The following is a 26,312-nucleotide window of genomic DNA, read 5'->3' as shown; positions in this document are numbered from 1 at the left end:
GAAGTGAGTTTATGTTGTCAACATACCGCAAACAAAATGGTGCCAAAACGGTAAGGATCAAGATAATTGCACAATGTACCAAACTCTACCAGCTTGTGCCACTGGTCTAGCTTTGAAGTTGGCTGAACATGGAGTTCACTCAGTTTCAGGAGCTCTGGTGAGTAAGCACTCAGTACCCAGCCAACATTCTGGCCAGTCATTTGGTAAAACTTGAGATTGAAGGGTCTATGGAAATCTCTCAGTACTGTAGTTTGTCTAAGTTGTCAACATACCCCAAACAAAATGGTGCCAAAACGGTGCCAAACAGTAGGGATCAAGATAATTGCACAATGTACCAAACTCTACCAGCTTGTGCCGCTTGGTGGAAACTGGGCATCCCTGCCTGGTCTTGCTTTGAAGTTGGCTGAACATGTATTTCAGGACCTTCGGTGAGTAAGCACTCAGTCCCAGCCAAAATTCTGGCCAGTCATTTGGTAAAACTTGAGATTGAAGGGTCTATAGAAGTCTCTCAGCCTGAGCAGGACCCCATCTGGGATCTGGGGATGGGGTCTGCCCTTGGATTTGCCCAGGCAGCGCGGTCTGCTGCTGCCCTCCGGCTTCTTCAGGCAGGGGAAACCTTTGGTCTGGTTGAAGTAGAAGTGCTTGTCCGTCACCACGCGCTTGAGTCCCAGAAAGTCCTGGACCCGGCCCATCTCGCCGGCCGGGTCCGTCACGAGGCGCTCGCCGCTCACGAAGAGGAAGCGCGAGAGAGGGAAGAACCGCAGCCAGTTCTCTAGATGTTTGGAGTAGATGCCGATGCGCACGGCGCTCCAGGACGTGTCGATCAGCCCCGCGGTGAAGTTGCTGCGGAAGGCCAGGTTCTGGAACGACGGCAGCCCGGGAGATTTGGTCAGCGTCTGGGTGTAGTCGGAGACGGCCCGCGTCACGGGGTCGCGCACCACCACGATGAGCTTGGTGTGGCGGCTCATGGCGAAGACGCGTCGAGGGGCTTCTTTGGTGATGAAGTAACTCGGCGTCTTCTCCATGGTGATCTGACCCTCCAGCGTACGAGGCATCAGGTTTCTGCACGGAAGAGAAAACTCTGTTAATAAAAGTGTACTCTGAGGAGATCGTACTCGCTTATTATGTACTTTATTATACGACAAAAATAACATCTATGTTATGAAAAAAAAAACTCCCTTGACATCCTCGTAATTCTACGAAGCATTCCTGTGTTGCCTTCAAGGCTTTTTGATTTCGCTGTGTAATTAGTGGGGCAAATCTGTGATTACAGGGAGATTGACATGACATTAGCTGCTGGCATTGATGGAGTGACCGTGTCAGCACTTTGAGTCGACTGCTGTAGAGAAACCACACAACTATATTAACCTCAGAAAAGTCATTTCCTCTCATCCCGCTGCCTCCTAAACAGACTGTGTGTCCCTTGAGTGAAATAACAGACACATTAATGTCAAACTCTTGGTAGATAAGTTGCTGCTGCTTCTGCTGAAATGTGTGGTTTTCCACGTTTATGTGTAGTGCAACAAAAATGTACTAGAGTATCGTAAATATTCAGCGTTGAGTCAGATTTTACCGCTGTTCACTGATCATTTCTAGACAAACATATGCAGGACTGTTCACGCTCTCCAGTGATCACATATGATCACATTTAACATCCTGCTCTTTTATTCAAACACACACTGACACAATAAGTGTCTGCAAGAGCAAAAGTGTGTTTCCAAAGAGTCTGAAGGTCATGAAAACACAACAGCTTTTCATTTTCAGGTAACGGCAGCAGAATTAGAAAATTGTCTTCAATATCTCTCGATGGCAAAAGTTGAGAATATGAATTGTTTCCATTCCATTTGTTTTTCCTTGCAAATTGCAGCATTTGTGGTTTGCTAATTTTCCTGCTCTTACATTGCAATTTTGATAAAGAAAAAAAAAAAAAAGACCAATTACTCAATCAGACATGCTTAGGGCAAACTGGACGCTCTGGAAAGACGCTTGGCTTATTTACAACGTGATCTTTTCTGACCGCTCGTCTTACTCCACTTCCCCAGATCGTTGTCATAACTGATGGAAAATAATTGACAAAAACGGGGGCCATTATCGTAATGAACAGGAATTATCCCTTTATTGAAACGAATATCTGGCCAAACAGGCACGCGTCCAAACGTGTTTATCATCAACGGTCGAGGTATTCTCAGCACACTCACTTGCCCTCTTCCTCTTCCTCTTCATCTTCACCTCTACTTAGATGACTCAGGACGCAGTCGTTCCTCACAAAAAGATCAACAGACCTCTAAATAAAGCTTGAGAGTCGGCGTAACGTGCCAGAGCAGATCGTATATAGAGCGGAGGAAATGGGAGGGGAAAGGAAAACCTATTCGTCTTGTGCCATTTGCTTTACTCAAATGCTACTGTAGCGCTAAATGGAATCTAATAACATCCGCTGTGAAAATATAATCCTGCCAGGTTTCCTCTCTGTGAAGAACACATTCAGAGTTTAAAGAAAAGATGGGAAATACTGCCCCAAGGGTTGGATGTTGGGCAGTCAATGACCGTCCATAGTTCTTGTCCTAGCTTTACGTTTACCTCCATCGATAAGAGAAGATACGATAAGAGATTCTTGTGTTTGAGCCAATCTAGAAGATGAGACATCATAAATATGAAATTTGGACATTTTGATCCACTGGTTCCAGTGGAACCTTCTGGAACTCTACTTCCTTTTAGCTAGTACCATCTTACATAAAGGTGACATGAGACACACACATCTGAACTTGGTCAATGGAACTGAACCATGATCCATGACGCCCAATCTGTAATCTTGATAGATTTAGTCTCTTGGTAGAGCGTCTGATCCCACATGCAAACATCAAAGGGTAGATTCTTACCAAAAATGTCATGGGAACATAGTTTGGTGATCACCTGCCCATCACAGAAAAAATCAGATTGATCCGTCAAAAACTGTAGACAGGAAGTTGCTAACAGGAGGCCTAACGTACAGGATTAGGGTTAGGGTTATGGAGATGGTAAGGGAGGTTGGGTTCAAACTTAGTCTGTTGGTAGAGTGTCCAATTCTACGTAAAGACACCAAATTTCGTTCAAATCCGATGAGTTTTGATAGAGATATGTACGATACAGTACTTTTAGAAAACAACAGCCACCTTATTTGAGCGGTAGAATTGACCTCTGAATTTTTATTTTTTTATTTTTTGACGCTTTCATTCAGTGTTTTCAGTCAAAATCCAACCTGTTTACAGTCAATTTTCATATTTTAACAGATGTGTAAATTAACCCTGCAAAATGTCCTCTCTAAAATGCCTGGTTAATGTGGACGAAGGCGTATCCACGGCAGAATTTATGTCTTTTTTAATGGAGTAATGTGGACATAAACTAAGCGAGCAGGAATGCCACTGTTGAAACTGGGAAAGATCCTTGGGCTAATTTCCATGTTTCTCCTCCTCATGTGGTCGATGGTCAGGGTTGGATTCGTCGTGGTTGGTCTGTGAGTGAAGGAGATTCTGAGGCTCAGGACTGTGATGATGATGGAGACGACTCCTTTAACTCTGATATAACTCTGATCTAACTCACTCACTCACTCACTCAACTCCAAATCCTACTTCATGTCCTCAGGTAACGCTAAAAAAAAGAAAATCCACAACTCATGGGATTCATAAGAAACCTACAGGAGAGGATTATGGTCACATGAGGGAAAAACTGGAAGCCAAACACATTTTTTGTATGAATGTTTATGTAATGAATTCTGACTTTTATTCTCCAAATCCCGACTTTAAACTCTGATCATAACTTGAATCTTTCACTTTAATCTTACCCCCCTCAGAATTCTGACTTTAATCTGAGAATTCGGATTTCAATCTCAGAATCATGATTTTAATCTCTAATTTTAATCTAAGAATTCTGATTCCAATCTCAGAATTGTGACTTTAATCTTGTATTTTAATCTGAGGATTCTATGTGTTTTCTTCAGATCTGACTTTAATCTGAGAACATTCTTTTTTTTCTCTGAATCCCGACTTTAATCTCTGATTTTTAATCTGAGAATTCAGACCATTTTCCTCAGATTCCTGACTTGATTCTTAACATTTGTGAACATCTTCACACGTGACCCTCATCGTCTTACGTGGAAACCTCTAATACGTGGAATTAGCATTGCTGCTAAATCTGAAGCAGACAAAGGAGAAATTAAAGTTTACTCTTGTGTTTGAGGCTGAAGCCGAAGCCGAAATCTCTGTTAACTCTGAGCTGAACGACAGTTACTCGTGTTCTCACTGATCAAAAACCTGGTTTAAACCTCAGAGAATGAGGTTACATTTGTCAAAAAACCTCACGTTTCTTTTTGCACAAACTGTTTTCTTATAATCTGAACTATTCAATCTAGTGAAACGATATCAAATGTAAGAGTTCTTTTTGTGTAAAAAGAAAAGTGACTTGAATTTGAAGACAAAATCTTCATTTTTCAGAATAAAAGCCACTGAGATCTGCATGAAATAAACATATTTAAAAAGTTGGCTGAACAGTTTTGAGATGTTTCTCTGCTACAACACTTGAGTCAAATGAGTGGTTTGTTCATTCAGGCTTTTGTAGAGTTTGATGACGAGCTGTTTATCTGGATCAGGTGTGAAGGAGCAGAGAAACATCTAAAACATGGAGCACAGTGAGTCCATGAGGATCTGGATTGTATGTGATATAAGAGCTGGACAAATGGAAAGAAATAAAAGGAACGAAAGACGTCTAATCTGTTTTTGTGTCATTAAGATGAAAACACAGTTTGTTCAGATTATCTGACACAAGCTTATGCATGTGTGTGTGTGTGTGTGTGTGTGTGTGTGTGTGTGTGTGTTTTTCCAGACTGAGTCTCTGGAAAAACCTGGTGTTTGTTTTCATCACACCTTCACCGTTAGCATCTGGACCAGGAATGCAGGCACATACACATATATGTGTGTGTATATATATATATGTCACTTGTTTTTATATCTTAGTGAGGACACCTTATAAACATAATGCATTCCCTAACCCTAAAACCAGGTTTTAGCCTTGAAACAAGACAAAATGTCCTCACAATGATATAAATACAGGTCCACTCTCACACACACACTCACTCAAAGTTGTTTTTATGTCTTAGTGAGGACACCTGACAGACATAACACATGCCCTGACCATAAACCTGACCATAAAATCAGGTCTTAAGCCTGAAAAAGGACATTTAAAGTTGTGAGAAACAGATAAAATGTCCTCACAGAGACATAAACACACAGTGATGTTAGCTGCAGTGCTGCTCAGTGTGGGTGGGCTGAGCTTTATTGGGGTGTGTGTGTGTGTGTGTGTGTGTGTGTGTGTGTGTGTGTGTGTGTGTGTGCGTGTTCAGGTACTGCAGGCTGAGCGGCTGTTGTTTATGACTACACACACACACACACACACACACACACACACACACACACACACACACACACACACACACACACAGTTTAATCTGGACACAAACATGACTTTCTCTGTCCTGTTAAAAAACCGCACACATTTTGGACGTTTTTAAAGACACAGTAAGTAACTCCACGTGTGGTCAGAACCAGCTTCTTGATACCAGGATCCTCTGTGTGACATTTTTACAACATGACAAACGACTCATGGCGAACGAAACGCAGCAGAAAACACGGCAACACGGAAAAAGGAAGCTAAAAAAGAAGAAGAAGAAGCTAAAAAAGAAGAAGAAGAAGCTAAAAAAGAAGAAGAAGAAGCTAAAAAAGAAGCCGGACCGCACACGGCTGCTCCACGGCAGATTTAAGGCTCGCTGTAGCCGCAGAGGGACGATTATATTGAGATAAATCTGTTTATTGAGATTAGTTAAAGGTAAATTTAGTTCCTTTTGCCCGAGACGGCTTTAAACTGCAGAGGAAAACATCAACTTTTGTCTTTATTTCTGTTTCATAGACTAAAAAAAACACCCATGGAACGATTGGAAAAGCCAGAGCACATGAGTTCTGATGATCCACATGTTCTGAGGTGTAATTTGTGGAGGTTTTCTTTAAAGCTGTGGCATGAATTTCTGCTCAAAGAAGAAGAAGAAGGAGAAGAATCTGATGGACAGATTAGGTGGAATATTAATCCGCTCCTGATGTTAATAGAAACCACACAGTGACAGAGAAACTGGACCAGATCCAGTCCATTTTTCAACAACTAAACTAATACAAACACTGTGAAACCTTGTTAGGCAAATGTGCCTAATGTTTATTTTGAAGAAAGTCAGCTCACTGTCAAAGTGCATCAGAGCAAATGGATCATTTCCAAAACTTCAGAAATTCATTAAAATTATTCCTTAAGAGTTTTGCAAATATTTTCAACAGATCCTTGTTCAGGGCGATGAAGACTATTATGATGGTAAATTTCAAGTCATTCCGAGATACTTTTTTTTCTTTGCTGATGAGCCCTTTCCTGTCTGGTGCAGTGTGATAAATCATTGAAAAATTAAAATTCCTCCAAAAAATTTGACAATCAAGGATGCACACCAACAGTTTGAGAACCATTATTTTCTCCACCTCCTGCTCAGATGTTGCTCTGAAACAAAAGCAGCGTGTGTTTATCTCAAAATAAATAAAAACAGTCATGTAACTTTCACTTGTTCCCACACTGTATTAACCACTTATTATTTATTTAGTTTGGACTTTTATTGTGTGTCCGATCACTTTGTGTCGTCTTCTTCTTCTTCTTCTTCTACAAACACAAACATAAACACAGAGAGAATCATCTGAAGTGAAGTGAACACAGGATGGATCACATCTGGGAGCAATGAAGCCTCGTACACACTGTACATATGTGTGTGTATATATGTGTGTGTGTGTGTGTGTATAAATGCGTGTTTGTGGGTTAACACGCATACATACACACACCCCCTCAGCTCCCAGAATCCTCTGGACCCCCGAACCCTCAGCTAATCCCCAACAGCCTCCAGTCTGCAACTGCACGGTTTAAATGGACTCTCTCAGTCTGAGGGTCAGAGGCAGATGGTTGTGATTCAGACCACCGGGATCATGGGGAGGGATCGAGTAATGCAACGTGTCATCATCATCATGTGCAGCCCCCCCTCCACACAAACACACACACACACACACACACACACACACACACACACACACACACACACACACCGTCCACTTCAAAGTGTCCACTCGGCCTCAGCTTCCTCCCTCAGAGTCACGTTGTTATGAATATGTCTGACGTGTGTGAAGGAATTTTAAAACACACTCGACATCGTCGGAGCTCTGAGGACGGACGTATGAAGACAGATACGCTCTGTGTGTGTGTGTGTGTGTGTGTGTGTGTGTGTGTGTTATTATGGAGCTTCTGTGGGCCGATCACAAGTGCTCAATAAAAGAGGAGGTAAAAGTCTCTCTGATGATGTTTCTGGACTATATACATACAATATATACAGTATACACTGTAAAAAAAAAAAGTTGAGAAAACTCAAAATTTCAAGGCAACTTGCTGCAATTAATTTTTTAGTTTACAGCCCAAAAAATAATTGCGTTTTTTTTTTTATTATTTTATATCAAAATTATCTTTTCAAATAGTAACTAATCTTTTTCAGATAATGAAGAAAATGTTTGAAAAAATTAAATTTTGAATTTTGAATTGGAAGTTTGTCTAACAAAATAATATTAGTTAATGGAACTTAAAAAGAAAAGAAAACAAAAAAAAACGTGCAATCTTTTGTTGGGCTGTAAACTCAAAAAATTATTGCAGCAAGTTGCCTTGAAATGTTGATTTTTCTTTTTTTTTTACAGTGAACAAAAGATTGTGAGTTTTTAAAAAAGTTCCATCAACTAATATTATTTTGTTAGACAAACTTGTAAGTTAGAGTTGTGCCAACTCAACATTCTGAAAAACTAAGCTTGTTCAGAAAAATATATTAAAAAATAAAATGTTTAATTTTGAGGCAAGTTGCCTTGAAATGTTGAGTTTTCTTTTTACAGTGTATATGTGTGTGTGTGTGTGTGTGTGTAGCCCTCATATTAAATGAAAAAATCAAAATGTCAAGGCAACTTGCTGCAATCAATTTTTGAGTTTACAGCCCAACAAGTTTTTTTAATGAAATATTATTTTGTGAGACAAACTTGTAAATTACAGTTGTGCCAACTCAAAATTAAAATTTTTATTTTTTAATAATTTTTTTTTACATTATCTGAAAAAGATTAGTTAGCCAAACTGTTTTTAAAAGAGAATCTTGAGTTGGTACAACTCTAACTTGGAAGTTTGTCTAACAAAATAATATTATTATTGATTCCAGTTGCCTTGAAATTTGAGTTTTCTCAACTTTTTTTTTTTTACAGTGCATGGTTGAGGTTTTTTTCTTTTTTAAGTGTGGTTTTTATGACGTATTTACACATAATCACAAAACCTAGAAACATTGTCATTGATAACACGACAAAGACGGAGAAAAATAGAGATTTTTAACCACGTAGAGAATTCTCCTGCACTAAACTCCACTCAGAGAATCAACATTTTTACTTCAGAGTTTGCAGAAAATAACTGACAAATGACTTGATTATGAAGCTATTTGTGAGTCTGAACCACTGAGTCTTTATTTTGATGTTAAACAGCATTTTCTGACTGGAAATTAAAGATTGTTTTAGTTTTCTTTCTCTTCGGCACCAAACTCCATTCAGAAAATCAGCGTTTTTAGTTCACAGGGAAACAGGAGCTCGTGCTCCACCACTGCCTCATTTAGAAAGTTTATGTCTTTTAGTTAAATGTGATTAAAGGATTTAAGACACAGAAGTCGGAAAATAACACATCTGAAGTAAATCATGAGTCAAACAGCAGACACACAACTCTTGTGTGCTGTGATGTAAAATCACTGATTTTCTCTATGGAGTTTGGTGCAGGAGAGTTTCTCCTGTTTTCCCGCAGGATAAACACTTAAAAAAACCTAAAATATCCCTTTAATGTTAAAGTAATTCATGTTCAAAACGTTTTTGCATGAAAATAAGTTGTTTCCCACTAAATAATAACATTCACATGGAAACCATCTCTGTTCGAAACAGACTTTTTTCTGACGAAACCAAACCCCATTAAGAAAATCAGCGTTTTTAGCTCACGGAGACACAGACTCAGGAGCTTGTGGTCGAATTCTGCTTCATTTGGAAAGTTTGTGTCACTTTGTGTCTTTTAGGTGAATCTGAATAAAGGATTTAAGACACAGAATTATACAAAATAACACATTTGAAGTTACTAATGCAGTAAAACAGCACTTATAAAACTCCTGATGAAGTGATGAAGTGGTGAAGTGATGAAGTTATTACTCTTATATCTAAGTTTTTATTTATTTACTGTAAAGCACGTTTGACAGAAAGTGATATTCAAATAAATGTTTTATTATTTTCATTATTAGGAACAAAAGAAACTGAAGTAAAATTCACTCATTCATTGATATGAAGAGTGTGTTTTGAGTTAAGTTCTGCTTTGTGTCGGGATAATTTTGTCCTTGTCAGGACCTGTAGTCCTCATGGAGACCAGAACCTGGTCCTAATGAGGCAGGAAACTTCCTCGTCTCTGAGGGACTGGTGGTTAAGTTCAGGACTATAAGATTAGAATTGTGGTTAAGTTAAGTTAAGTTAAGTTAAGTTAAGTTAAGGAATAATTATGTTTTTTTAAGTTGTCCAAATGAATGGAAGTCAATGCAAGGTCCTTAGAAGAATAGCTGTACAAAACTGTGTGTGTGTGTGTTATCGAATGGGAAAATCTCCAGTGGTGTTTCTGCTCAGTCAGTGGTTTTATCTAAGAGCCACGGGGGGACATGAGGGGACATGAGGGGCCCCCCACCACACCAACAGTGGGACGGACGGACGGACAGACGTGTAGATGAGATGTAAATTACAGAAAGACACTTCCTGCTTTTTCACTTCCTGAGCCTCAGAGACGTGTCACACCAAAGTTAGATCAACAGAATTGATTTAAATTAACATTTTCTTTGAAGATAAACATCATCTACACGAAAGAAAGAAAGAAAGAAAGAAAGAAGGTTGTAACGCAACACTGTGAATGCCCAAAATATAATTCTCCATAATCCTAATCCTGTAAATTTGTCCTATTGTTAGCAACTTCCTGTTTTTTTGATGGAACCATGTGATTTTTTCCTGATGGGTAGGTGATCACCTCAGTATGCTCCCATTAAATTTCGGTAAGAATCTGCCCACTAATGACGTCACAAAAATTATCACATTTTCAAGAAATCCCTATTTTTTTCAATGAGCAAAATTGTAAAATTTCACATCTCTGTCAAAACATGTCGGATTTCAATGAAATTTTGTGAATGTGTGCAGAATCACACACTCTACCAATATACTAAGTTTCACTATGTCATTCCTGACCATCTCCATTATCCTAACCCTAATCCTGTATGTTTGTCCCTCTGTTAGCAACTTCCTGTCTACAGTTTTTGACCAACCAGTGTGAATTTTCGGTAAGAATCTAGCCACTGATGATGTCACAAAAATGATCAAATTTTCAAGAAATCGCTATTTATGTCAATGGGCAAAACTGTAAAATATATCTCTGTGAAAACATGGCGGATTTTAACGAAATTTTGTGTAAGCATGCAGAATCAGACACTCTACCATTATACTAAGTTTCAACAGTGTAACATGGTTCAGTCCCATTGGACAAGTCCACATGTGTATATCTCAGAGACATCTGAACAGATCAGGATGAATTGTGTCATGTTTTTGTGAGATGGTTATAGCTATAAGGAATTCTGTACAGATGTGGAACATTCTTCTGTGTGTGTTATAGTGTAACAGTGTGTGTATGAAAACACATGTTTTCACAAACACACACTAACACGCTAACACGCTAACAACTGCAGCTCTGGACTCGGAAGTTGAGTCTCGCTCGAGTTAAACATTAAACACCAGCTAAACACGTCGTGTTTACACTGTGACTCTGCGTCGAGGCGGCAGAGAAAACAACAACGCTTTCCTTTAATTAAAACACACACGTGCAACACACACACACACACACACACACACACACACACACTAATGGAGTCAATATGGACTCGTCTGCTCGTCTGGTTTCTCTCCAGGTTCTCGACCAAATAAAAACCTCACTTCCGAGCAGCGTGAGCCTGAAACTCCTCGTGGTTTCTCAGCTCATTGTTAGCGGCGTCTCGAGCTCGAGGAGGAAAAAACGGAAATGACTGTTGGCAGAAACTCGGCTCTGACAACTGGAAGTCGTCCAGTGTGCGATTAGTGCCATCGATCAGGCCGATCACACACACACACACACACACACACACACACACACACACACACACACACACACACACACACACACACACACACACACACACACACACACACACACACAAACGTCATCTAACGCAGGATATTTACAGTAAAACGCGCAGTTTGCCGTTTGCGTCGTCTTTGATGTTCGGTTCCAGCGCTCTCACAAGAGTCGGAGGCGTAATTAATCTCATTTCCTCTGGAGGGCAGCGCAGGCATCGCCGACAATTACGTGAATTTCGCTAAGTCGGTCGCGTCAAAACTGACACGGGGAGGTTTTTTTTTTTAAAGGAGCTGACGCAGAAAAGTGCGTTTATTTCTCTCTCTGGGGGATTTGGTTCCCACGGCTCACACACACACACACACACACACACACACACACACACACACACACACACACACACACACACACATGGACGTTAACCAGACTAACAGTGTGTGTGGCCACACACACACACACGCTCACGTAAGGACATGGCAAATAATTACAGACAGTCCAGATCTGAGGTGAACTGTGTGTGTTTGAGTAAATATTCTGCATTAACCTTTCATTTCCTGATTATTTTCACACTTTTAGTTTAAAAAAGTGATGTTTTAAAGACAAAAAGTGCAAAAATAATCATATTTTATGCTCTATTTTCTGTTGGGGATTAGATTTTAGTATGTGAAGCTTTTGTTTGGAGCCTAAAATGATTGTTTTCCTTGTTTCTCTGCTGGTTTTCAGTGCACTGACATAAGTAAGTAGGTCATTTTTATCATATAATTAATGATAATTTACATTTTTTGTGATTTATTAACTCATATTTTGTCTCTTTTAGTTGTGATAGATATTGTTTTTCTCATTTTTAATCAGTTGCCTAAAGTTTCTTCAGGTTAATTTACATCTAATGTGTTTTTTGGTTGTGATACATCGTGATTTTTGTCATTTTTGATAATTTACTTGAAGTTTCTGTAAGTTTTATGTGATTTATTGGCAAAAATGTAGTATTTTTTATAGTGTTTTTGGTCATTTTTGATCATATACTCAACATTTTTCCAGGTTTATTAACATTATATGTTATTTATTGACCAATTTTGTTTTTTTTTACAAGTTTTTTTGTAACTTTTTGTCATTTACTTAAAGTTTCTCCAGGTTCATTTACATATTATGTGATTTATTGCCAAAAATCTCATACATTAAACAAATGTGACAGATAGCGTTGCTCATATTCTTTGATAAAAGCCACGACTTTCTTCTCCTTCCAACACATTCTGCATCTTCAAACACCCACAAAGTTTTCGTCTCGGGCACAAAAGCCAAAAAAGATCCATAAATTTCCCCAATTTCCCCCAAATTCTCCCCATTAAAATCTTCTCTTCACCTCCATAAAAAAACAAAAAACGCACACAGGTCTTTTCCTTCGTGCGACGTTCCAAGAATGTGAGGCGAGAGGAACTCATCCAGAGAATCCCCCCCCGTGAGAGGTGGACACGTCCAACAGGAAATAAAAAACGTGGACATTCCTGTCTCGGTATCTCGTCCAGGTCTCGGCCGAGTTGATGAAGGGATGAAGATTTAGAGACGGAGAGGAGGAAAATATTGACTCTACAGTGAAAAAGGACAGAAGGACGGAGCGAGAGCGGCAGATTTACGCGACACACAGTGTGAGTGACCTGAACGAGACCATAAATCCACTCCAGCGACGCGAGCGGCGTAAATGTCACTAACGCCGTCGACAAGATTGAGCGTCGGCGAAGTGAAGTGGATTCTGCTGCTGAGGTCGAGATAAACGAAGAGAGAAAGAGACAGAGATCAATAGAGAGGGAACCTGTGTGAGCAGATCAATACCATGGAAACGACATTCACGTCCCATCATGCAACACTGTAATGTACGTGAATGTAACCGCTTTCCTGCCAAAAACACCGCCATGTTGGCAGGAAGAGGCCAAAAATGGTCACGCCCATAAACATAAGGCAGAATATACCATAGACCATATAACACAGATGTTTGGGTACCATAGGTTCAGCTTAGGGCTAAAAGAAATTAGCATGTCGTGGGTAAAAGTCCAACGTAGGAGTTAAATCTGGACAACTTCAGCGATGCTAGCTAACGTAATTTTTTTTAATGTGCTTTTATTGCGATGTTTAAGCGTTCTCCAAAGTAGACTGAGGGAAAGTTTATCTCAAAGATGTCGTCATGCTGCAGGTCTGGAATATGTCCACTCTGGCTTTTTGCATACTCATCAAAACCACCAGGGGGCAGTATAATGGATAGATATAGTCTTTCTGGCAGACTGTGTGATATATTGTTTAATCTTTGTGTATTTTAAAATGCAGTGTGGACAATAAGAGCTTAAAACTGACACTTTTGTTGTCTATTTCTTCTTTAAAATGTTTTCCTGCCAACATGGCGGCGTTAGAAACCTGAGTCACAGAAACAGCTGCGAAAGAACTGCATGGACATTAACACTGTTTGGATTTGCCAAAAAGTTGTATTTTTGATGTTGTTTACAAGGACAGGGTCGGCCATTTTGTTTCTATTCTTGTTTCAAGAAATGTTTTTCCTGCCAACATGGCGTCCAACGACATGCAAAGAGCTATGGTGTCAAGGAAAAGGCTGCTAGAGGAAACTGGGTGGACAATATACATTGTTTGGAGTTTAAAAGTTATAGTTAAGTTTGTGTTGATGTTGACAACGACAGGGTCGGCCATCTTGATTCTTTTTGCATTTTTAAAGGATTTTTTTCCTGCCAACATGGCGTCCAAAGAGCTATAGTGTCAACAACAAGCTGAGAGAGAAAACTGAGTTGTCAATATACATTGTTTCGGAGTTTATACGTTATATTTTTGCTGTTGTTTACAAGGTCAGGGTCGGCCATCTTGTTTCTATTCTTGTTCCAAGGAATTATTTCCTGCCAACATGGCGTCCAACGACATCCAAAGAGCTATAGTGTCAATAAAAAGGCTGCTGGAGGAAACTGGGTGGTCAATGTTCATTGTTTGGAATTTTCCAAAAAAGTTATTTTTGCTGTTTACAACGACGGGGTCAGCCATCTTGTTTTTTTTACGCTCTTTTTAAGGAATGTTTTTTCCTGCCAACATGGCGTCCAATGACGTCCAAGGAGCTGTAGTGTCAACAAAAATAAAGCTGAGAGAGAAAACTGGGTGGACAGATTTCAGGCGGCGTTGAAGTTGTGTGAATGAATCCGACCTCACACACACACACACACACACACACACACACACACACACACACACACACACACACACACACACACACACACACACACACACACACACACACACACACACCCTGGCTGTCTAAAGCTTCATCCTCCACCACTGAAACCACACTGTTGTTTCCAGTAGGTGTCAGAGCCAAAGCTTTTCCACATATAAGCGTTTTCTTCTCAGACAATTTGCCAAATGCTTCCTTTAAGGATGTCCATGTGTTTGACTTGGTTCACATCAGAGCGACGACGGCCAAGTCTCAGAGACGCACATGTGCACTTACAGAAAGAAGAAGAAGAAGAAGACGAGTGCAGAGTTCTTCTGTCGGAGGATTAACGTTCTAAGTGATTCTTTCCAGTCCTGGTTTCACATGGTTTCGTTGGCTCCTCGTGCGTCGGCTCTGTTTCGCGTTGGTATAAAAAACGCGAATCACCGCGTACTTAACGTGTAATTACACTAAATGACTAATATTTTTACTACAACATACGATATCTGGACGTACGTGTGTGTGATGTGTCAATCACTTCTTATTATCACATGGATTTACTTCATTTTCCTGCGGCGCTCGACATACGAAGTGATTCGACGGCGAGGAAAAGACGTTTATCATCGTCCAGAATCTGTTTTTATTCAAATCTGAGCAGCATTTTATAGAAATTGAGATAAAACGAGTTGAAGTTGAAGCAGAAGTTGGAGTTTTTCTGTGAAACTTTTCATTCCTAATGTGACAAATGTATTTTTTTCTGCTCTTATTCACTCTTAGAAATAAAAGTGCTAAGTAGAACCATATAAGGTTCTTAAGCTTGTCCTCATAGGAGAACCATTTTTGGCTCCAGGTGGAACCTTTGGAACCCTTTTGGAGGGTTCCAACAAGAACCCTTTTAAAACCCTTTCTTCAGAAAAAGGGTTTTTCAGAAGCAAATGGTTCCAGGTAGTTTTGCTGTTCAACATGAAGCTCACAGATAACTGATCATTAGTCAGTTATTGATCTCTCCTCACGTTCTCCTCCATCATCTAACTGTCATTTTCTCCTCAGATCTTCGTCCTTCTCCTCTGTCTCTCTCTCTCTCTCTCTTTGTCTCTTCGTCTTCATCTGTGCGTCTGATTATTTATTTTCATCGTCCACGTCCTCAAACTTTGTCCTTCGTCTGGTTTTCACTTCATTCACAATCACAAGATCAGCTCTTCTTATGCACTTTTTTCCTTTCACTGCACTAAAGGATCATCATCACCATCTACCAACATCATCATCATCATCACTATCATCACTATCATCATCATCATCATCATCATCACTATCATGGTCCTCTCTGATCAGTGGAGGACGTGACAAAGAGTCTCAGGAAACAAACTCTTAGAGACGCAGCAGCTCAGCTTAACAGCACTTTAGTGACAGGAAACAAGAGGAGAGGAAACAAGGAGAGGAAACAAGGAGAGGAAACAAGAGGAGAGGAAACAAGAGGAGGAGACAAGAGGAGAGGAGACAAGAGGAGAGCAGCAGTAGGTGACCATAGAGACCAAAACCTGGTCCTAATGAGGTAGAATTCCTCATTTTTAAGGAAGTTTAGGACTAAGACTTGAATTATGTTTAAGTTAAGTTAAGTTAAGTTAAGTTAGGGGTTAGACATTAACAGGTTATAGTTAAGGGTTAGGGGTTAGGATTTAGATTGTGTGTGTGTGTGTGTTGACCTTTAACCTTTAGCTGATCCTTGAACAAACGTCTTTATGTGACTTTTATTTCCAGATTTTCTTATTTATACACTGTTTGTTTTTGTTACACTTCCCTCTGAGGAATGAACCAATGAATGAAGTGTTTTTAAATCGTTGATGACCTGCTTTAAATATTTAAATTGAAAAATGTATTTCTAAAAACAAAACAAAAAAGGATAATGAGCAAAATAAACTGACGTCCATTAAAAAAAAAAAAAAAAAAAAAAAACACCTCAGAAAAATATTAAAACATAATTTCATCACATATTGATATATTGTAATATCATCATCTGTTTGTGCTGAAACTCAGGTTCTCATCTAATATTAATCAATATGATTATTCATGACACTTCATTTAAATATTGATTAAACAAATATTCAAATCTGACTGTGTTTACAGATAATTACAGTGTTTCTTACACATGTAAATATCATTTAGAAAGTCAACAATAACAATAGATAAATGTGATGTATGATATTTTTGTTTTATTTTAGAGTATTTACAGTAATTTAGAGTTTTTCATTGAGCAGAAAACTTTTCATGAGCTCAGAGAAACAGATTTATCGAACTATATGAGGATATTATCCATAAACCATGTTATTATTGAAATATGTTGGTTTGTCCAACATCTGCAGACACGTGAGGACATTACGCAGCGACATACATGTATTATTAATATTACTAATACTAATATTAAAGTAAAGTGTGTACCTGTACCACTCCAGTCCTTTGTCGTAGAAGCGGTCAAAGAAGTGCGGCTCTGCGCCCACAGCCCTCACGTCAGGATGGATGCGCAGGAACTCCAGCAGCGCGCGGGTTCCTCCCTTCTTCACACCGATGATGATCGCGTGAGGGAACTTCTTAGTGCCGAAAGTGTTCGCTATAGACATGCTGCTGCTGCTGCTGCTGCTGCTGCTGCTGCTGCTGCTGCTGCTGCTGCTGTTGTTGTTGTTGTCCTCGTCGTTGTTGTTGTTGTTATTGTTGGACAAGTCCCGCACCACAGACGCGTTAAACGCGCCTCCGCTGAGCTGCTCCTCATTCCGGCCGCCGATCCCCTCGCGCAGCTGCGCGCGCTGCGCGAACACGGGTCTGGGCACGGAGTCACAGAGTCCGTTGAGGCAGTAGAAGAGGTACGTGACGAGCACGAGCATGGTCAGCAACACGGGCAGCCTGGACTGCACGCGCAGGTGTCCCGCGCTCAACGCAGCTCTCCATTTACTACATCCCATGAGTCGCAATCCTGGGCGCGAGGACACAAGGCAGGAAACGCGGCACGTCGAAGCACCGCACCATCATCATCATCATCATCATCATCATCATCTTCATCATCAAACAAACAAACAAACACATTTGGAGAGACTTAAGTCATCCTCCGTCTCTGTGCCACCGCAGCATTTGGCGCAAAAGTTGTGCGTAAAAAGGTTCCACATGGTTCTCCACGCGGTTCTCCCAGGATTCACCCGCTCATCGTGGATCCAAAAACAACTGATGATCTTCGTCCATGACTTCAGAGAACTTCAGTCCCGCACACACACACACACACACACAGACTGAGCTGTGACTGCGCGCTCCCGTGGATCAACTGTGGAGGAAGCTCCGTGGAAACACCACTGCCCACTCTGCCAGGGCCACGCCCCTGTTTATCAACAGGGACACGCCCCCTCCATCCACAGCCACAATAAGTCACGACACACACACACACACACACACACACACACACACACACACACACACACACACACACACACACACACACACACACACTCATCAGGACCAAGTCATGTCTCCATGATGACTCCTGGTCCTGCACATCATTAGTAGTTAGGACCTAAAAGAGATAATTATAGACCCTTAACCTAAACCTGACAACTACAGAGTAAACTACACTCTAAATATAGTATAAATACAGAGCAAACTACAGTATAAATACAGAGTAAACTACAGAGTAAACTACAGTATAAACTACAGTATAAATACAGAGTAAACTACAGAGTAAACTACAGTATAAACTACAGAGTAAACTACAGTTTAAACTACAGAGTAAACTACAGTATAAACTACAGTATAAATACAGAGTAAACTACAGTATAAATACAGAGTAAACTACAGTATAAATACAGAGTAAACTACAGACTAAACTAGAGTATAAACTACAGTATAAATACAGTATAAATACAGTATAAATACAGAGTAAACTACAGTATAAATACAGAGTAAACTACAGTATAAACTACAGTATAAATACAGAGTAAACTACAGTATAAACTACAGTATAAATACAGAGTAAACTACAGACTAAACTAGAGTATAAACTACAGTATAAATACAGTATAAATACAGAGTAAACTACAGTATAAATACAGAGTAAACTACAGTATAAATACAGAGTAAACTACAGTATAAACTACAGAGTAAACGCCTCATGAGTGAGAATCTGTGTCAGTGTGAACGTTTGAACGTCCACCTGCCGTCTGCTCTCTCTCTCTTGACCACACACTCACACACTCCTGTGGAGCCACTCATGACACACACACACATTTAACCTTTGACCTTTGACCTCTGCTGTTCACCAGAGACAGACAGGTGTCTCAGTGTGTGTGTGTGTGTGTGTGTGACTTTATCATAAACATGGTTAAATAAAGATCACTTCTGTCACTTTCTCTTTTCATTTACTTTCACTTTTGCCTCTAAATATTCCAGTTTGAACACAATAACTATTCTCAGTCCTTTTGATTGTTGCCTAAATAAAAAGATAATAACAACAACATGTTTCCTGGAACAACAAGAACTAAGAGACGTAAACAGATGAACATGAATCACAAACACTGACCTGAAGAGGATGAAGATCTGATGAGAAGATGATGATGATGATGATGATGATGATGATGATGATGATGATGATGATGATGAGTTAATGACACAGAAGAGACAAGAACTGACCTGGAAACAACACACTAACAATGACTGTTATAAGAATAAACTGTTACAAATGTACTCAAACATCTACAAATACTACAACATCTACATATTTATGTAGAACTTTAAGTTTGGCATTTTGTTTTAGCTTTTTTAAATTCAAAATATAAAGAATTGTGATAAAATAACAACTATTTCAGCTTTTACAATAATATTAAAACTATTTAATGTGATATAAAATAATACTTTAGAGTGCAGTGTATTGATTTTAAATTAATAATTATGTATGCATGCTATACCATAATATACAATATAAAAGTGGATTTATTCAGTATTTTTATGGTGTTTTATATAATATTTAGGCATATATGTATATTTGTTTTTTGATTTTAATCACGATTTGTAAGTATTGTTGTTCAAATTGTATTCTTATACTTGTGCTTATTTATTTTATTGTGGAATTTGTAATATTTTGACCTGTTATTGTAATTTTCAGTTGGAAAAGAGCATGTACCTTAGCATTAATGTGATGATTGGTTGTATAATTTGATTAAAAAACTGTTGAAATATATGAAATATAGAGATATTTGTAAAAAAGGGTCTACAGTTTTTGTAAAATGACAGTCTGTAACCAAAACTGTAGTCTAAAAATGGTCTATAGTATGAGTAAAATGATCATATTTAATACTTAAGAAGTATTTAAGTTTTTTCAGTGACATTATACATAGATGCTGTCGGAAAACTGTAATATTTCCACTGTAGTCTTTTCCAAAATACTTGAAAAATGGTCTACAGTACAGTATGAGTAAAATGATCATATGTATTATTTAAGTTTACGCCATCACCAATAAGACATTTTCAGTTTGAGATTATATGCAGATGATGTCGGAAAACTGTGTATTTCCACTGTAGTCTTTTCCAAAATACTTGGTCTACAGTATGAGTAAAATGATAATTTTTAATTTAACAAGTTTACTCCGTGCACCAATAAGACATTTTCAGTGTGGATGCTGTCGGACACTGGACCTACTTTCTGACAATAACACGTGTAACTGTATAAATCATCTGAATATTGGCAGCTTCATCTTCTGCTGCTGGAGAATAAGTGCGGCGCTACATGGCAGCACATCCACACAGATGATAAATCTGAACGCGATGGACGATATCTATTGAGCGGCGCCTCCTCCGACCTGGCAGGATGTCAATTTCCCCTGGTCTGTGAACAGAGAAGCATCATTTAGCTCGGCCAACTCTCCTCCGTATTGATCCGCCCGCGATGTTGAAAAACAATCGGCGACGCGTCACTCTGTGTTCGTCGTGATCAATAAACGCCGCGTCGCGCTTTGTTTTGTTTAATGTTTGCCAAGATACAGACCCGCCGCCCTCGTCTTTAAAATCTGCAAATTGAATGTGTTTTTACAGCTTTTCCTGTCAATCCCGGCTAATTTACGCTGCGCGGGTCAAGCTAAGTCTTTGTTTTGCTGCAGCTCAACGTTTATATAATAGGTAAATAAATAAATGGACCATGTAGAACATCTAAATATGAGGTTTAACGACATTTATACACCCCCATATTTAATAAAGTCAAACGTTTAAATGGCAATTGGAATTTCGGAGGTTAAAGCCTATTTGAGCTCAGATTTCTAGCCCCGACATGGGATTTCAAGATGGTTGTCACTGTATAAAAGCTCTTCTAATGTATTTGTTTGACAATAAATCAGTCGTACACATACTACTGTTTTATTGTTTCACCGTAGACCATGTTGCTACACTCTTTGTGTGCACAAAATACCTTATAGAGTATTGTTATTGACTGGTATTACTAGGAATAGCTAGCTAGCTAGCATGATAAATATACATTTGAGTTTCCGACTTCTCAACTTCTCAATTTTTTTTTTTCACAGTAAATAAATTTTTCAACCGTAGACCATGTCGTTACACTTGTGTGCGCAAATTACCATGTGGAGTATTGTTATCGACTCGTATTGCTAATAATGGCTAGCTAGAGATACGTTCGCATTGTTTACTTCTCAACTGGAACAGGTTAACACTCCCAGTTCCGGTGTAAATGAACATTTAAATATGAGATTTAAAGCTATTTATCCAAACCATATTGAATAAAGTCAAAAACTGATATTGAACTAGGAAATTCTGAGGTTGAACAACCTTTAAACTTGAATTCCAAGATACTTTTATCGCTAATAGGCTTTCTGACGTATTTGTTTCACAATAAATCAGTCGTACACATAATACTTTTTCATTTTTAATCATAAACATGTTGCTACGCTGTTTTTGTGTGAACAAAATCCCACGTAGAGTGTTGTTATCGACAAAGGCTAGCTTAATATCTGTTTGCATTTCTGAATCTTATCACCATATCTTTTTGTATTTGCAGCTAAAAATGTGAAAATGTATTGACGTATCATCTTTAGCGCAGCGCTAACTGCAGCTAGCTATGACATAATGCTGTGTTTATGGCAACGTGTGTTTTCTTGCAAATAAAAGCGATGACAAAAGACCACGTCAAGGTTACACTTTATATTTTGACAGGTCTGAACGGCCCTGAAGCGTGTTTTTGACACTCTACGATCGTTTAGTGAATATAACGTGCAGAGAAAATATTTAACGTGATTGTTTTTATTGTATCCGTGGACAAAATAAAACACGCCTTCGTTCTGCTGCCTTTGGGGCCGATATTAGCGCGATTTACACGCACAGAATCTGGCTAATCCTGAATGACACTTTAATGACTGTCTTGTGTTTGCAAAGTCAGTTTACACACACACACACACACACACACACACACACACACACACACACACACACACACACACACACACACACACACACACCTGAGTGAGTGACATACTCAGCGTTGCATTCCTGCCCACCTGTGTAAGGGGTGTGTGTGTGTGTGTGTGTGTGACTGTGGTGCTCTGTAATCCCAGGGTAAAGTCCCTGTGATGACCCGCGGCGCCTTCAAACACTGAAGGATCTGTTTCACACGTTCATTCTCAGGTCTCAGGATCACTCGCTGTCATCACACGAGATCCAGCTGATGTGGTCAGTGAACGCAACACGGAGGAAACGCGTGAGCGAGTGACACTGTCGGCAAAGTCCACAGATCTAATGGTGTTTTTAAAGGATTGATGTTGGTAGATTTTGAATATGCTAACGCTAAAAACGCTTGTACAAATTCATAATAATAATAAATAGTGCTGGGCGTGTTAACGCGTTAACGGCGTCCAACTTTAACGCCTGACGCGTTTCCTAGCGACTGACCTGAAAAAGACGCCCGATTGTTAAAATGAGTCTCTAAAGTAGCGCTAAAGTTTAAAAACAGAGGCACACATGTACTGCGTATGTGTGCCTCTGTTTTTAAACTTTAGCGCTACTTTAGGTACGCTAGTTATTTGTAGCGCTGCTCTTTTCCTTTAATAAACGGACCGCTCCAGTTCCACTGTAGGCGCGCTAACGGCGCTAAATGAGCCTAATGCAGCTAAGGGAGCTAACTGGTAAACTGGTGCCTGGACTACGGTGTCGCGGAACGTAAACATGACGTCTCACGGAAAAACGCATCATGCGTTAGCGGGCGTTAACCTTGTGCCCAGCACATATAATAAAACTAACTTTTTTGGGGGGGGGCTAGCGCTTGTCGTGAAAACACGCAAGTTTTCCAATTCGAAAGTCAAAATCACATGAAATAGTGTCGCGATAACCAACCAGCATCCAAGTTTTAACCAATGACGCCGATGTTTCTATGACATTTCTACTACTTTAATTTATAATCCGAGTAACTTGCAGAAAAATGTAGCTCCGCCTCCTTTTCTTCAACAAAGATATGCGAGAAATCATGTCACTCACGCAAATGTCTCAATATACATGAAATAGAAGCTAACTACAGAAACGAGGTAGAACAGCATCATTTCTGGGTTGTAAAGGCCAATGTAGCATTTTCGGAAAGAAGAGGTGTCCCCATATTTATTGCAATCTGCAGTCCCACCACTAGAGGTCACTAATTCTTGCACACTAGGCGTTTAGTTGGAAAAACTGGACAAGAAAAATTAAGTCAATGGTAGATTGGGAGCTACAGGGAGCTAAAAAAGTTTGTAAAACTCATCGTGTCGTGACGTGTCGTACAGAACGTTTCTTACAAAAGTTTTTTTGTTGTTTTTGTGTTTCTCACAATAGCCGCTCTCACCTCTCAGGTTAGCGTGAACACAGCAGATCGGCGTCACCGCAGCGTCAGGAAAACACGGCGCTTTGTCTCAGCGTTGAAGTGGAACACTGAGGACACAATGACGACCAAGAGCTGCTCTTCATAATGGAATCCTGTTAGACTCACCTGGATGGAATGTGTGTGTCACACATTTGTCACCAAAACCCCTGCAGGCAAATAAAAGGATTCTGTCAGATTCAACCTAAAGTTCAGAGGAAGCTTTTAAAAATAAAAGCATTATTTCTCTATGGAGACTAATGGGACTGAGCGTCTGTGTTTGCCGTCATAGCTGCGAAACCATTGTGAGACGTGAATGATCATCGTGGAAAAACAGATTTTAACCACTTTACAAACTCTGCACCTACTTAATATCATCTTTTTATAATCTGGAAAGTTTAGTATAGGAGCTGCTTTTCTGAGAGGAAAGTGCATTTTCTCTCACACACCAAAGTCCATAGAGAAAATCAGCGTTTTTAGCTCGCGGGTGACACAGGAGCTGTTGGCCTTCTGCTGCCTCGTGTGGTCACTTTGTGCCACTGAGGTTTGTCTAAGTGAAGGATTCCAAACACCAAAGTCACAAAAGAACATATTTGAAGTTACTAATGGAGGCAGCAGTGCATCAACAGCTGTGTTGTAAAATCGCTGATTTTCTCTATGGGGTTTGGTGAAGGAAGTGAGACGATACGACATGTCTCTGAAAACACTGGAAATTAACAGATTTATTGAAAATACAGATGCAGCAACTATATAATGACCTGATTCAACAGTACAGAACTTTAAAGGTGCATTATGTAATAAATCATAAAATCCTCCTAATAAAGTCACAGAGACTCAGGAATAATGTTCATATAACAAACTGAACTCACCAACAACAACAGTACAGACTAAATATTTGCATTAAAAAATATATTTTGCAGACTGTAAATCATGTTTATGTTTTGAAATCATGTTTTGGCGTCATGTGGCGCCACCTACCGCCATCTACCAATCATTGCAGTCAGTAGAGTCTCAGCTGCCGAGCAACCACGGGTTGAACCAGTTACGTCAGAAAACGAAACCTAAAAATTCAAAATACCTCGGTATTTTGAATTTGAGTGTAGTAACTGTTTTTGGTCACATTCTTACATATGGCAAACAAAAACAATCTTTAATATATGAGATAAACACGTTTTACGTAAACCATCTGGGTCGTAAGCTGCTCCAGTGAAGGAAAAAAACATGATTGACAGCTTCCTTCGAAAACATTGCAGGAATTTTTGTTCCCCGACACCAAATATGTCACCGAGGCAACAAACCCTGACATATTTTAAACAGCATTTATACCAAAAACAATGCACATAAACACAAACCAACGACGACACAGTGGCACAGCAGAGCGTTGTGAGTGTGTGTTGTGTGAAAGTCAGTGTCAGGGACCGTATTCTCAGCCGTAAGTGCAGGGCAGAGCTCTGCGGCGAGCTGAGTAAGTACAGGCCACGGCTGCAGCAACTGTACATTAGCAGATGGGTGTGGCCACCATGTTTGCAGACGACAGACGAGTCAAAGGGAAACACGTAAAAGTTAAAGTGTCCGGCGTGTCTGTGCAGGAGCGTCGGCCTCACTGTGAGACAGTTAAAGTGTTTACCAACGTTAAAACACTGAGTCATTTAAAGGAGGTGAGGTTCATGTGAGACCCAGCCTGATGCATAACTGTCTTATCATAAATACACCTTTACTGCAGTGCATTGTGGTTAATCCTGTTACACCAAAGCCTTTAAAAAAAAAATACATTGGAAATTTGACTGGATGTTTACATTTTGAGTTGCTTTGGTCTTGAAAATGAACACTTATGGGTAGTTTTGTTTGAAGTGATAGACCGTCTAAGATTCTTTGAGTTTAAGTTAGGGGTTAGACCAATCATGAAAAGTGTAATTCAGGATTTGTGTCACGTTGTGCTGTATTGTGCTTTCATGAAAGGAACAAAATAAAAAGATAGAAGGTAAGAAAGAAATGCTTTTTGCTTATTTTAACCACAAAAGAGCCAGAAAATCTAATCCTCTAAGTGCTTTTACCCATTTTTCCAGAATTTATTTAAATATCTGGCAGCTATTTACCATTTATTGCATGTTAAATTAGTGTATTAACAATTTAAAAACTATTTGAAAAAACAACCACTGTAGTTGTACATGAACACCAAATTTTGCATGTTAAATATGACATTTGAAACAGTGGAAAACATATTTGAAACAATACTTGTATGAGTTTTTGTGTTTGGTCTACAGGAGCTTTTCCAACTCGCTGCTCTAGTGACAAAGAAACTGTTGAAATAACGTTCAATATGTGGCAGTTATTTAAAACATATTGTGAAAAAAGTTTTAATTTTTTTCAAGTTTTTTTTTCAAGTTTTTTTTTTAAAAGTTTTTTTTTTTTAAGTTTTTTTTTTTAAGTTTTTAAAAAAAAGTTAATTTGAAAAAAGGTTTTTGAAAAAAGGTTTTTGAAAAAAGGTTTTTTGAAAAAAGTTTTTTTTTTAAAGTTTTTTTGAAAAAAGTTTTTTGAAAAAAGTTTTTTGAAAAAAGTTTTTTGAAAAAAGTTATTTTGAGGTTTTTTGAAAAAGTTTTTTGAACAAGTTTTTTTTGAAAAAACTTTTTTTTAATAAGTCTTAAAAAAAGTTTTAATTTTTTTCAAGTTTTTAAAATAAAGTTCTTTTGAAAGAAATTTTTTAAAGTGTTTTTAAAAAAAAATTTGGAAAAAAGTTTTTTGAAAAAAGTTTCTTTGAAAAAGTTTCTTTGAAAAAGTTTCTTTGAAAAAAGTAACTCTTTGGTGTTTCAACTCTCTACTCTTTGGTGACAAAAATGCTGAGTCGCCGGCTTTCAGAAACTGTTCAATATAATATAATATAATTTCAAAAGTGTTACAATTTACTACATCTTAAAATAGTGAATTAAGAAAAACTAGAAGTTCTATTTAGAAAAAAACATATTTGAATTAACA

General features: G+C 38.9%; 1 protein-coding gene across 1 annotated transcript; it reads right to left on the bottom strand.

The window, feature by feature from the left end:
- Window positions 1-440: 440 nt before the first annotated feature.
- Window positions 441-17,436, bottom strand: LOC310939372 (heparan sulfate glucosamine 3-O-sulfotransferase 6-like; the record flags this gene model as incomplete). The annotated part of the gene is made up of 2 exons (XM_083904109.1): window positions 441-1,062; window positions 16,919-17,436. 2 exons carry the CDS (start codon window positions 17,434-17,436, stop codon window positions 441-443), a joined length of 1,140 nt encoding a protein of 379 aa, XP_083760235.1.
- Window positions 17,437-26,312: the final 8,876 nt, after the last annotated feature.

Source organism: Microchirus variegatus (genome assembly GCF_963457635.1).
Source record: "Microchirus variegatus genome assembly, chromosome: 17".
In the NCBI taxonomy this organism is placed as follows: Eukaryota; Metazoa; Chordata; class Actinopteri; order Pleuronectiformes; family Soleidae; genus Microchirus; species Microchirus variegatus.
Note: the sequence above shows the minus strand (reverse complement) of the source record. Positions and strands in the feature narration are given on the sequence as shown.